This window comes from Electrophorus electricus, chromosome 10 (genome assembly GCF_013358815.1).
Source record: "Electrophorus electricus isolate fEleEle1 chromosome 10, fEleEle1.pri, whole genome shotgun sequence".
NCBI lineage: Eukaryota > Metazoa > Chordata > Actinopteri > Gymnotiformes > Gymnotidae > Electrophorus > Electrophorus electricus.
Window position 1 is genome coordinate 3,539,062 of NC_049544.1, and position 12,303 is coordinate 3,551,364.

The 12,303-nt window shown below is 44.0% G+C and overlaps 1 protein-coding gene and 1 long non-coding RNA gene across 4 annotated transcripts; one reads left to right on the forward strand and one right to left on the reverse strand.

Moving 5' to 3' along the window:
* Positions 1–1,685: 1,685 nt before the first annotated feature.
* slc2a3b (solute carrier family 2 member 3b) lies at positions 1,686–10,256 on the reverse strand. 3 transcript variants are annotated; one of them, XM_026999139.2, is made up of 12 exons: positions 10,163–10,256; positions 9,490–9,630; positions 6,674–6,775; positions 6,369–6,529; positions 5,594–5,834; positions 5,194–5,356; positions 4,766–4,953; positions 4,523–4,627; positions 4,241–4,345; positions 3,783–3,881; positions 3,478–3,681; positions 1,686–3,332 (listed from the first exon to the last, which is right to left on the reverse strand). In XM_026999139.2, exons 2-12 carry the CDS (start codon positions 9,514–9,516, stop codon positions 3,072–3,074), a joined length of 1,656 nt encoding a protein of 551 aa, XP_026854940.2. In that variant the 5' UTR covers positions 9,517–9,630; positions 10,163–10,256; the 3' UTR covers positions 1,686–3,071. The 3 variants fall into 3 exon arrangements, with proteins under 3 accessions (XP_026854940.2, XP_026854941.2, XP_026854939.2); XM_026999140.2 differs by having other exon boundaries at positions 9,490–9,557; positions 10,163–10,247; XM_026999138.2 differs by lacking the exon at positions 10,163–10,256 and having other exon boundaries at positions 9,490–9,809.
* Positions 9,038–11,313, forward strand: LOC113570658. Its single transcript, XR_003409912.2, has 3 exons — positions 9,038–9,246; positions 10,787–10,949; positions 11,082–11,313. It is a non-coding gene; the product is annotated as an uncharacterized LOC113570658 (long non-coding RNA).
* The last annotated feature ends 990 nt before the right edge of the window (positions 11,314–12,303 follow it).

A 12,303-nucleotide genomic window follows, 5' to 3' on the forward strand; every position in this document is an offset into this window, starting at 1 on the left:
AGAAACCATAGAAGGGAGCAGAGAAAAGAGAGAGAGAGAGAGAGACGGAGAGAAAGAGAGAGAGGAGGGGGATGGGAGGAGGAGTCTGCTCTTTTTATTCCAGATTAGAGAGTGAGAGAGGGGGAGAGAAGAGAAAAGAGAGAGATAGAGAGATAGATAGAGAGAGAGAAAGAGAGAGATGAGGGGGAGGAGATGCGTATAATGATGATTATGACTGAGAAGTAAATGTGTGTGCGAGAGAGAAAGAGAGAGATTAAGAAGGCAAACATAATGGTATTATAAAAACGGGTCTGGCTGGTCTGGACAAAAATGGTCTGGACATGTAGAAGGCTACATCTGTCTTGCATTCACACTTACACTCCCAACACAACAACCAGTGAAGCAGCTTGTCATGCACTGTGCAAGGCATGTCGGAGGGGAACGTCCGTGGCAATGTGACGCATTCCAGGCGTTTGCAGTGGTGGCTTCTAACTTGTCTTTTGTTTTTAAAAGAATATGATCTTTTGGAAGTACACTCAAAGTTCTCTTTTAGAGGGTGATACCCCCTCCATGCACACCCATACAGGTTTACCAAGACAGATAATCCTTCTTGACTTACTGCATGGTACAGTACTAAGCCTCTGAATGAAAACAGTGCCCTCTGCTGGACATTATCTGATACTACCACACTTAATTAAAAACACCTGGATTTCAGACAAGTGCCAAATGAAGCACAAAAAGTTCTTGTGGTGTATTTTAACGCAGACACAGAAAAGGAATCCGTTATCTATAAAAATTATTTTTTCATTTATAATTAAAAAAATGTAAATGTAGAAATGCGCAAGTATGAAAAAAGTCAAGAAACGTTCAGCAAAACACTAAACAACCTATAAACAACCCAGATATACAGATAAGACAATGAATCATTTTACAACCATATTAATAACAATTCTAAGACTATAAGAAGTGAAACCATGTAAACAGGTGTACACGCACTATGGTCACATGTGACGAACCCGTAAGACAATAATTTCCCACGTGTAACGGCGAGCGATAAGGAAGCGGACGCATGTGCGGAGAAGAGCGAGATTTATTCAGGGCAAATCCAGAATCAGAGTCGGTGTAACGGTCCAGGGGCAGAGAGCGGACACGGAGACTACGGGGATACATGACAAACGAGATAAGGGCTAAGATACACGAGTAACTAAACACAAGGGTTAAGCAGGCTACAACAGAGATTATGACACACGGAGGCTAGGATAACACACACAAAAAAACCCATAACCATTGGAATAAACATACATGCACGCACGGAGTCGATAAACAACCCCATAAACACTAACCATTCGAATGAATAGCAAAAACTAAGCGCACAAGGCAGGGTTTAAATGCAATCAACTAAACGAGGGGCGGAGAAAACGAAACTGGAACACGGAAACTGGGAGGAACTGAACATGACTCCAAGGTTCTGCTTGTTTTTAGTTACTTTATGATTTAAGAAGATTTATTCTGAACAACTTAAGCAGTAGCATCAAAATGAATTCTGACTAAAAGCCTCCCACAGCTCCAGTCTTCAGAACCCTGCATGTATGTTTGCATCCTTTCCCATAGTCAGGTTTCTGTATTTAGACACATGTGCACGGTGCATCTTTTTCGTATTAAAAAGCAATACATGAATCATGCCGATTGTTAAAATTCCCCAAATGTATGAGTGTGCACAGGTTTTACTGTAAAACTCAAAATTTTTCCAACAAATAAATAAAAACATATCTGATCTGTTAGGTGCATGTTGTCGAAAGTGGATAACAAAGGCATTAAAATTCAGTGTAATGCTCCAGTAATGTCACGCAGGAGGACGGCGCTAGAGGCACAAGACTGTCTCCTACTGTCTTGAGCACAACGCCAGCAGACTCAGCAAATAAATACAATCTCAGTACACACAGCAACTGATACAATGGGACTGGTCTGATTAAATAAATACTTAAAAATAAATTTACATACAATTTCTAAACACTACACAATTACAGTTCTGCTTGTAATAGTAAGATGTTCTCTCTTGGTCTGGACCAAAACACAAAATGATACATTAGTACATTTTTATCTTGAAAGTCTTGAAAGTGCAGAGCTGGCCAAATGAAAAAAAAACTGCGCGAGGAATTCTTCCAGTGCAGGACGTGCATATATTCAGTACAAAAGGACCAACATGGGGCAACGAGGAGGTAATATACCTCATTAATGCTCGATTCAACATAGCTGTACTGTAAATGTACTCGATACACGCACAAAATGCCCATATTCAAAACGCACTTTCTGCAGCGGAAGAATTCCTAATGCTGTTTGCTTCTTCGGCCTGTTCTGTTTTCCAGTGTTAAAACTACCACTCCACATCCACCACCACCACATACGTATTTAGCCCAGTGTAGCGCATCGTTCTGGTTTGAATGGTGTTGGTTATATATGTCATAAATATACACAAAATGTATGTCATAAAAGCTTCCCAATGAGGATGTGACGTACAGATATTTGTTTGCCTCTTGTGGTTCGATGGTAAATATGTCAGTGTGAATGTTAAGCAAACCAAGACTAAAAATCAACATTGTATCATTTTCTGCTTTGCTTTGGACCAAAAGAACTGAAATGTAAATACAGCCACAATATGTCTTTTGCCAAAACAGAAACATAGTTGGTTGACTTGTACAGTATATTATTATTTTAACTGAAGATTGAACACTGCATGATTTTAATACCAAAACATAACAAATAATAAATTAGTGCTCATCTTTAAACATGACTCTCATTCTAAATTCAGTTAACACACTCTTATGTAATAATTTGCAATTATAAAGCCCCACTGCTCCATTGTATGGACACTGAAAAGGTTTTAGAACTGAAATATATACACTTCGGCTCATAATGGATGTAATATTTGTTCATCATCTCATTTGAGGTTTCTGGGCCTTCTTAACTTGTATTCTATGTGGCTATTCCAATTATTCAAACCATGTGTTTTCAAACCTCTCTTTGCTGAATCTCCTTGTGGGCTTATAGGTGCAATCTTTCTGAACCCCTGTGCCTATTTACAGAACTCCTGTCTACTGGTTAGCCTCTCTCTTGGCTGCCTCCTGCCCAGTGAACTCCACCATGGCAACCTTCTCTGTTGGGGAGAGTGGCAAAGTGCCCACGCCCCGCGTCTGGGAGGGCTGGCTGGGACCTGAGGCGACTGCCTTCTCGAATCCAGTGGCAATGTCCTCAAAGGTTCGCCCCCTGGTCTCAGGAACCCAGAAGTAAGTGAACAGGAAGAAGAGCACCAGGAGGATGAAGAAAATGATGAAGACGTATGGTCCACACAAGCCCTGAACAGAGAGAAGGTTGGGAGTTGAAGTAATCGCGATTAATCTCTCAGCGCAACCCATGAGCCCTGTCCTTTCAGCTTCCCTTCAAAATAAATAAAGCTCTGCGGTTGCACTTATCGGTCTGAGAGAAGTGGTGGGTTCCTACCAGTAACGTGCGGAAGCTCAAGCCCACCAGGAAATTGGCCGTCCAGTTGGTGCAGCCACCAACGGCGACGGCAGCTGGACGGGCCCCCTGCGCAAACAGTTCTGTCGCTATGAACCATGGGATAGGGCCCGGCCCGACCTCAAAACTGGCCACGAACCCAAAAATGGCCAAGATAGCCAGGTAGCTGACCACTGAAGTCTGACCCTGCACAAAGACAGCGTGAAGGGGAGGTGCAGGATTGGTACTTCTGGGAACTCAAAACCACTTTTTTCCCCTCATTCGTTTGGTGGGCAGCGACAACTTACCACATTGGCTGTTGCAGCTAAGGTACTGTTGCAGTTATTCAGCACCTCATTCACCACAGCAGCTCCACATGGGTTCTCTGTCTGTTGTTTACAAGGGTCCTTAAGATTATGAGAGAAAAACAGCAATCGGGCAGATGTTAGCCACTTGGTTTCACAGTCGTTTATAGTACATTGTAGTCTACAGCTATAACCTCCCTTAAAAGTAACAGTTATTCCCTTGAACAATGTCCAAATAATTTCTTTCAATCAGAAAGATGCACATAATTTAATCATAAGGTTTAAGACAGAGAGTTGAACAGAAATGCTGTTTAATACAATATTATCCCTTTCATAAATACAGTTTGCTACTTTATGGTGTTAAAAATATCTGACTGCTTTATTTGTATGCATCGACGTAATTGTTCAAAAGCGGCACTGGCACATTTGGCGCTCAAAGCAACACCTCAAATGACACTCACCATCACTAACTTGAGAGCGACTGTGATGATGAGGGCACAAACAGCCATGCCACCCAATCCGATCATCTGAAGCGTCCTTCGTCCGGCCCTCTCCACCAGAAAGAGCTGGTGCCCAGAAGAAGGGAGAGAAAACAGACAGACTTCATGGTGGGTGGTTTCTCTGCATCTTTCTCAAATGTGGGAATACTGAAACTGGCAAACATATTTTTAACAAAATGGCGGAAAAGCTTCAGCATTTGGATAAACTTGATCTTAAGTGAGGTAGAGGTGTCGTGTACTCACAGAGATCACTGTGCATAAAGTGTTGACGATGCCTACACCAATAGTGGCAAAGACAGGCTGAGTAACTCCGGCACTTATGAAGATTTCTGTAGAGTAATAAAACACCTAGAGAAACCCAGAAAAGCAAGCACACTAAATAGGCTAATCAGGGAAACAATGAGAAAACAGTAGAGAGGAGATAAGAATGCAGGAAACTTGTAACACACTGTCTAGGTAACGCAGAGGACGGTACAAAAGACTCACAGCGTTGATGCCAGACAGCTGCTGCGAGAGGTTCATGACGATAGCGATGATGATGGGCTGCCGGTAGCTGGACTTGCGGAACAGCTCCAGGACAGACACCTTCGTCTCCATGGCCATCTTTTCGGCCTCGTCCTTCATCTCCTGGATGTCCTCCTCGACGTCCTCGTGCCCACGGAGACGGACCAAAACTTTGGTTTGAAGAGATGTTACCAAAGAATAGCATCAATACTGCATCAAGCCACCTCCAAGCAGTCCAGTGTGTGTCCCCATTGATTCTTAACTCTTGTAATTACATACATGTCATATTGGTTCCAGCATTAGTTACTGAATAATTCAAACCAGCTACTGAATTATATGCCTCGAGAGCAATAACAACGTAGCATTTGCCGGGTGAAGTGTTTAAAAGGCTTTTTTTTGGGTGCACTTACCCTTCAGTGCCTCGGCCTCCTGCTGCAGGTTGATGAGCAGGTACCTGGGGCTCTCCGAGCAGAAGAGCAGCAGGACGCTCTGCAGCACGGCGGGTAACACTGTCAGAGCCAGCAGGAGCGGCCACAGAGCCTGCGAGCCCAGCAGTTCCTCCAAACCTAAGATCTGCCACGACGACATAGCAACAGGTGTCGAAACAGTAACGGGACAGTGACTTGGATAACAGCTTGTTATCATGACATATGCATGACATATGCATGACATATGCATGACATAATTACTATAAGAAAACTAAAGAGCATAATGATTTAAGGTAATGCCATAGTAGATACTGATGACCAGCAAGCAATGATCAGCGAGATTTCCTGCTCCAGAGGGAATGTGGGTAACCCTCCACCACACCTGGGCTATGAGGATCCCGATGACTGTTCCTAGCTGGTGGAGAGTGCCGAAGGCTCCGCGCAGTGCTGTGGGGGCCAGCTCGCCCACGTACATGGGGGTCAGACCCGTGTAGAGGCCGCAGAAGACGCCAATGACCAGCCGGCCCAGGATCACCATCTCGTACGAGCGGCACGCTCCGGACAAGCCCATCAGCCCGCCTCCGATCAGAGCCAGTGTGTTACACAGAATCATAGACTTGCGTCTGCGTGGGCATGAGAGGCGGAAGCAGAGCATGGCAGGACAGAGAGAGGGAAGCATGACAGGGGACCGCAAGCAAGGGATTTTTAATACAGTCGAGGAAGCCTGGTGTTTCCTCAGATACAAAGCTGAAAGAGTCGTTTAACGGACACATCTGTGTGTGTGTGTGTTTGTGTGTGTGTGTGTGTGTGTGTGTGTGTGTGTGTGTGTGTGTGTGTGTGTGTGTGTGTTACGGCTGTCTCCTGTCTATTTTTTTGCTTTTCTCAACATCTGGAGATCTGCTACAGCATACAAGGTAAGCATACTGTTACAAGCACAAAATGGGTGTCGTAGTAAACTTGTTCATTTGTCCAAGGAATAGTTGATTACAAAATCGCATTGTGGAAATCTACAGCAGGTAAGTTTTAACCATTTAAAGTTTATTTTAATGAATTTTTGCTATTGAAAGTTATGTTGAATGCTAAATAAAATGTGCTGTTCGACCGGATACCCAATAGATCCTGTCCTCAGCTGTCAAGTTCGGCTTTTAACGGCTCACCTCCCAAACTTGTTGACTAGAGGACTAACACCAAGTGCCCCAACCATGCCACCAGCACTGAATACGGCCACAGCGAAATTCCACAGCACTGTGACGCTGCAGTCGTCCATGGCTTTCCCATAGCGCTCCAGAGAGGCGTTCTTGAAGAAGGCCTGCACTTTCTGCTCATCGCCAGAGAATGAGTGAGAATGACAAACCCGGAGGAAGAATGAGAACAAGACAGAGGGAGAAGTCAGATACAGTCACAATCTTTAAAGCCCTTTTCATAATGCGCCATGTACAGGAGCACACATACAAACACGCACCTCATAGGGCGCATTGATGACTCCGGTGTTGTAGCCGAACTGCAGAGAGCCGATGACTGCTGTGGACACGCAGAACAGCAGGTGCCTTGTTATCTGCTTCCTCTGTGAAAGAGATGAGGGAATACAAATGTCATTTGTGAGGAACAGAGACAAAGGCAGGAAGAGGAGAGGAGAATCAGAAATGTAATTAATTGAATTAAACTAATGAAAATACAGGATGTGCAGCTGGGGTACAGCATATTGGTGCACGAAACTGCCGAAAACGGTTAGAATGAAAGCAGAATGCTGCTCTCAGCGCAAAGCCACTTTTATCTACACAGACGCACTCTGACATCTCTCTTTTTCCTTCATTTTATTGTAATGTGGACAGTCACTGCACATAGGTTAAAAAAATCTTGTTGATTTAGACTTGATGCTTTTCTGTATGGCCAACAAACAAAAAAGCAACAAACTTCATTACAGCAAGCATGAAACAGAAAGAATAGTAAAATTGTAAAAAAAATCATCTATTGATGAAAAAAGCAGGACTGACAAACTAGCCATATCATTCATAGATTCTTGTGCTCCTGCAGTCATTTGGTTTACTTGAGTAAAAGTCAGATGAGGTGGTGGCAAGAATCCAGGTGTGCCTGCAGGTCCTAGAGTAATGAAAAGTCCTGCCCAGATCTTCATCAAAGCACTATCCCTGAGAAAACGCTTCTGAATACTCGAATATGTGGCCTGATGTGAGTTTTGTATATCATGTTCACAGTCGTGCATTAAAGCCCTTGCAATACAGTCGTTAGTCTGACCTGTACTTGCACATGGATATGAGTGTGAATATCAATGCAACATAACATGTACCAGCAAGAACCCAAAAGAAAAATGCATACAATGTTCCCACTGCTGACTCACTCTAAAGAAATGTACAGGGGGGAGGACCATCTCCTTGTAGATGTAAGGGTTAGTGCCAGGCCGAGGCCCCCTCTGGCTACCAGAGGGAGGCCTCGGGTCAACCACACCACTAATCAGGCTTAACACCCAACAGCTGGGCTACAGCTATATAGGTCCAGGGACCGCGTCATTCAGTGCTGGGTCTTTGCCAAAGTCCTGAGCCAAGCTCATAGCTGGTAACTTTGGGTATTGAGGTCTGTGAGCCCTCATGTGACACCTCACTTCTGCTCTGCGAGGGTGTCTGTGTTTTTCCATGTCCCCTCCTCTTTCCAGTTTTCCCTCTCGAGTCTGTCTCTCTCCCGAGGCTCCCCTTAGCCATTCAAGTTCCTCCCTGTTTTCTGGTTTTGTTTGGGAAATTTTAGTTTGGTTTTCCCCAGTGCACCGGGGTTGCTATTTCTTCCCGTGGCGTCCTTTGTTCTCCCTTTTTCCACACTTGACGTGTTTAGTTTTTTCCTTTTGTTTTACCTGATCCAAGATCTAACTGTTCTGCACACAGGCCCACCATTGTTAGGGCATGGTTGCTCACCCAGTAGTGTATTGGTGTCATCACTTAGCTGCCTTGGGTCTGAGCCCACCTTACAGTAGAGGTGTTTCCTGATTAGTTAATGTAGATGCAACATGTTGAGATTTTGAATTGCTGATTACAAACACCAGATAGTTAACAAGATTTTGTTTGTTTCAGAGAAGCTATTTGCTTATAGCGATAGGGATGTAGAGCTGTAGCCAGACTTCTGGAAATAAATTGCTTATAGAACATTTTAGGGTTTCTAAAAATGTAACAAGAGTTGATAAGGTTGAAATGTTTAGCCATAAAATGTTTTTTTTTTTAATCTAACAAATGTAAACTAAAATATTCCAACCTAAAGCATTCAGGCAGATGCAGAACAGACTATGTCTATGATACCATATGATACAGCAGATGCTTGTGGACACTTTGCAGTTTTGCAGAGTTCTGTTGAAATACTTGTGCAATATGTTCCTGTCAGCAATGTATTTGTGACATGTTCAGCTACATTGCTTAACCTAAATTATGCTATTATGTCTAAATACGACACGCTGCAGACATATTGCATCAGTTCAGATAGCCAGATAGTGTAGACTTCATTTTGTATATTTTTATTTTTCTTAGATTTCATTCTCCCCTCTAATATCTCTCTCATCTTGTAAGAAGGGCCGATCTAAACATGCTGAAAAATCCCAGATGCTAGGGGGGGAAACCTCGGATGCAAAATGACATCTTCACTGCCTCCACAGAACAGACCTAACAGACTCATTGTCTCATTTGACCTTTTCAGAACTTATGCTGGCCTGTTTTTCGCAATGATCTCTTTCCTTCCACTCACTGGCATTCATTGAAAACTACCGCAGTTTTGGTGTTTTTCCGGTAACTGATGCACAGTTAGTTCATCTATATCTAAACCACATTTTTCTCCAAGATTTAACGCAGATATTATTTGGCTGAACCTTCTTCCAGGAGAGAATATACCTGTATACGCTCATTCTTGGATGTTTACTTGATTAGTTGGTGAAAAATAACACATGCCACATTTACAACGGTTTAATAGGCTACGTTATAAATTCTGTTTGCTCACAACTGAGAGGTCAAGTACTAATCACATACTGCAGATACTGAATTCATGGTAAGTGTCATTTATTGCAGCGTGATCTCACTCCCTTTTCCAAAGAGAATTTGGTTATAGAGTAAAAATGAGCAACTGTCTATGCCACATATCTACTGCACATGTCTACTGAAAACTAAAAAGTATAACTGGAATGACTAAGTATAACTGCTCGTGATTTACTGTTAGCCTAATGATAAACGTGTAATGCCCCGTCACGCAGTAACGTATCCTAATTGCAACACACAGCTAAAGACATTTTACCTTTTTGCCATCTTCCATCTTCTCCATCTTGGTTCTGAGTATGACTACGGAAGTTCTTTCTCGGTTTGCTGTCAAAAAAGACCAGGGATTCTCTTGTTCAGCCGTAAAAGATCAGTCTCGTACCTTATAACAGTGTTCTTTCTGAAAGAAAATAAATTATTTTAAAAATATTAAGTTGGTGTGGAGTATTAGGCTCTGACTGCGCAATATTTCCTCCAGATGCATGTTCAAGTCTTGAGCATATTAATGGATAAATACTGTTGTGCTGACTGAGGGTAAGGCTGGAGAGTGGCGTTTCCCAAAAGAATGACTAAAAACACCTTCCCTCACTTGTGCCTCATCTTTTAAATTATGCATGAATTAAGCAATTTACACGGAAGTTAAAACGCCATGCATGACGGCTCATTTAACCATGACTTCTGCTTCGGAAGTCATAATTTACTAACCTCCAGAAACTATATAAATAAATCTACAGTATCTTAATGTGGAAAACATTCTCCTCATAAAAGAGTGGTTTATACATTCCTAATATAAGGTATTATCAATATTACCAAGTCATATTTAGAAGGCATTCATTAGAAAAAAAAATCTAGTACATATAAAGTTTATGTAAGATGAATTTCTTCTAAGAAATGAATATAATGAATGGCAATTTAATTTAAAACGAGCATACCTGTTTTCAGATGAGTTCTTTGGGATTAAGTCTGGTTAACTTCGTACTTTTATACAGGCGTGACTCTGCTATGTCTTGGCTTGCACTGTTAGATAAAGAAGACACCCATTCCTGTGTGGAGTCCTTATTTGGCTATGCTACGATAGATAGATAGATAGATAGATAGATAGATAGATAGATAGATAGATAGATAGATAGATAGATAGATAGATAGATAGATAGATAGATAGATAGATAGATAGATAGATAGATAGATAGATAGATAGATAGATAGATAGATAGATAGATAGATAGATAATATAGATCATTTGTGTCTCTGTTCAACCTACACTGCATCCCACTGGAACCCGATGAAAAAACCTCCTTGACAATCTTTTCCATTACAATGGAACAGTTATATCTATGGTCATGTGGATGTGTTGGTGGATGGTTATCGGACAGTTTATTTTGTAAACACTCCTCTATTCCAAAACGAACATGTTTATGTTCAGTGTTTTATTCTGTATTGTTAGTTTGTGTTGATTATTAAACATATAATTTGTTTATTCTTATCAATCAGTTTGGTTCGTTATGGCATCTTCACTTCGCATGTGTGTTTGCTCTCCACCCCCTCCCGCGTTACAGAATGACCAACCCACTAAGAACACAGCGAGTGCGCGCCTCTCCGGTCAGTGGTCGCCTTGCTGTGAAGACGAGTTCTCTCAGCAGGACCACCCCGGGCAGATTAACACCCCTGGCACTGAGGGGACAAGGAGTTCTCGACGTAAGTCCAGGAAGTCTGCCAAGGGTAAGCAAACCTGTTCAGACATTAAGGCAGTCGAGACTCCCAGTAAATGCTCACAACCTTCTTATCATGCTATTGTTAATGATGAGCTTACTGCCGAGGTCTCCAGCAGTGTTCATGTTTCTGGCACAGCAGGTGCCACTCAAGAAATGGACAATTGGACTTTGGATTCTAGGACATATTTTCAGGATTTGTTGAACCGTCTGCAAACTGGGCAGCCTTGGTATCTCCCTTCTCTTATGGGCCCTCCACACGAGCACAATGGGGAGGGTTCCTTAGAGGGATTCATCTTACAGAGTAAGAACTATTTCAATTATCTCCTCTATCCAGACCCTCCAGAATTCCTGAAAGTATGTTTTTTATTGCGATTTTTAGAAGGCAAGGCCTTACAATGGGTAGACCTACTCATGACGCATAGACCAAAACAAATAAGTACCTTAGAGGAATTTTTTGATCAGTTAAGGGCCAGGTTTTCAATACCTAAACCCACTGCCGTCGTTGACCAGCTCTGTACCCCTTCACCCATCACAGCCGCCCAGCCAGTCCCTGCCTCTGGCGCGAGAGATGTCGCCGGTCCTGATCCAGTTCCCGCTACTGGCACGAGAAATGCCGCCAGTCCTGAGTCTGTTCCCAGTGCGAGAGACGCCACCGCGTCCTGTGCCTGTTTCTGGCGCCAGAGATGCCACCGGTCCCGAGCCTGGTCCTGTTCCGGGTGCAAGTGACTTGGCCCGTCCTGAGCCTGGTCCTGTTCCTGATGCGAGAGACGCTGCCTGTCCTGATCCGGTTCCTGTTCCCAGCATAGTGGATGCCGCCAGTTCCGTCCCTGTTCCCGGTCTAGTTTATGCCGTCTGACCTGTTACCAGGTCTGTTCCCACAGCCTCGCCTCTGGACCTCCCAGACCCGCTGTCATTGACTGCCGCTGCCACACCTCCGAACCTGCCGCCGCTGATGGCCGCAGCCCTGCCTCTGGAACCCCCAGACCTGCCGCCGTTGATGGCCGCAGCCCTGCCTCTGGAACCCCCAGACCTACCGCCGTTGATGGCCGCTGCCGTGCCCCCGGACCAACCGCCGACTACCGCAGCTGAGCTCGAAGACCCGTCGCAGACTGCTGCACCCCCGGACCTGCCGCTGGTCGCCACAGCCACGCCCGAAGACCCGTCGCGGACTACTGTGCCCCCGGACCTGCTGCTGACCAGCACAGCCGTGCCTCCAGACCCTGCAGCATCGCTGAGCAGTGAAGCCTTGTCTTCGGGTCTCCCGGACCCCTCGCTGACCAGCACAGCCACACCTCCGAACCCACCGCTGCTGACCGCTTTAGCTGTGTCTCCAGACCTCCCTGCAATGCTGCTGACAGCCA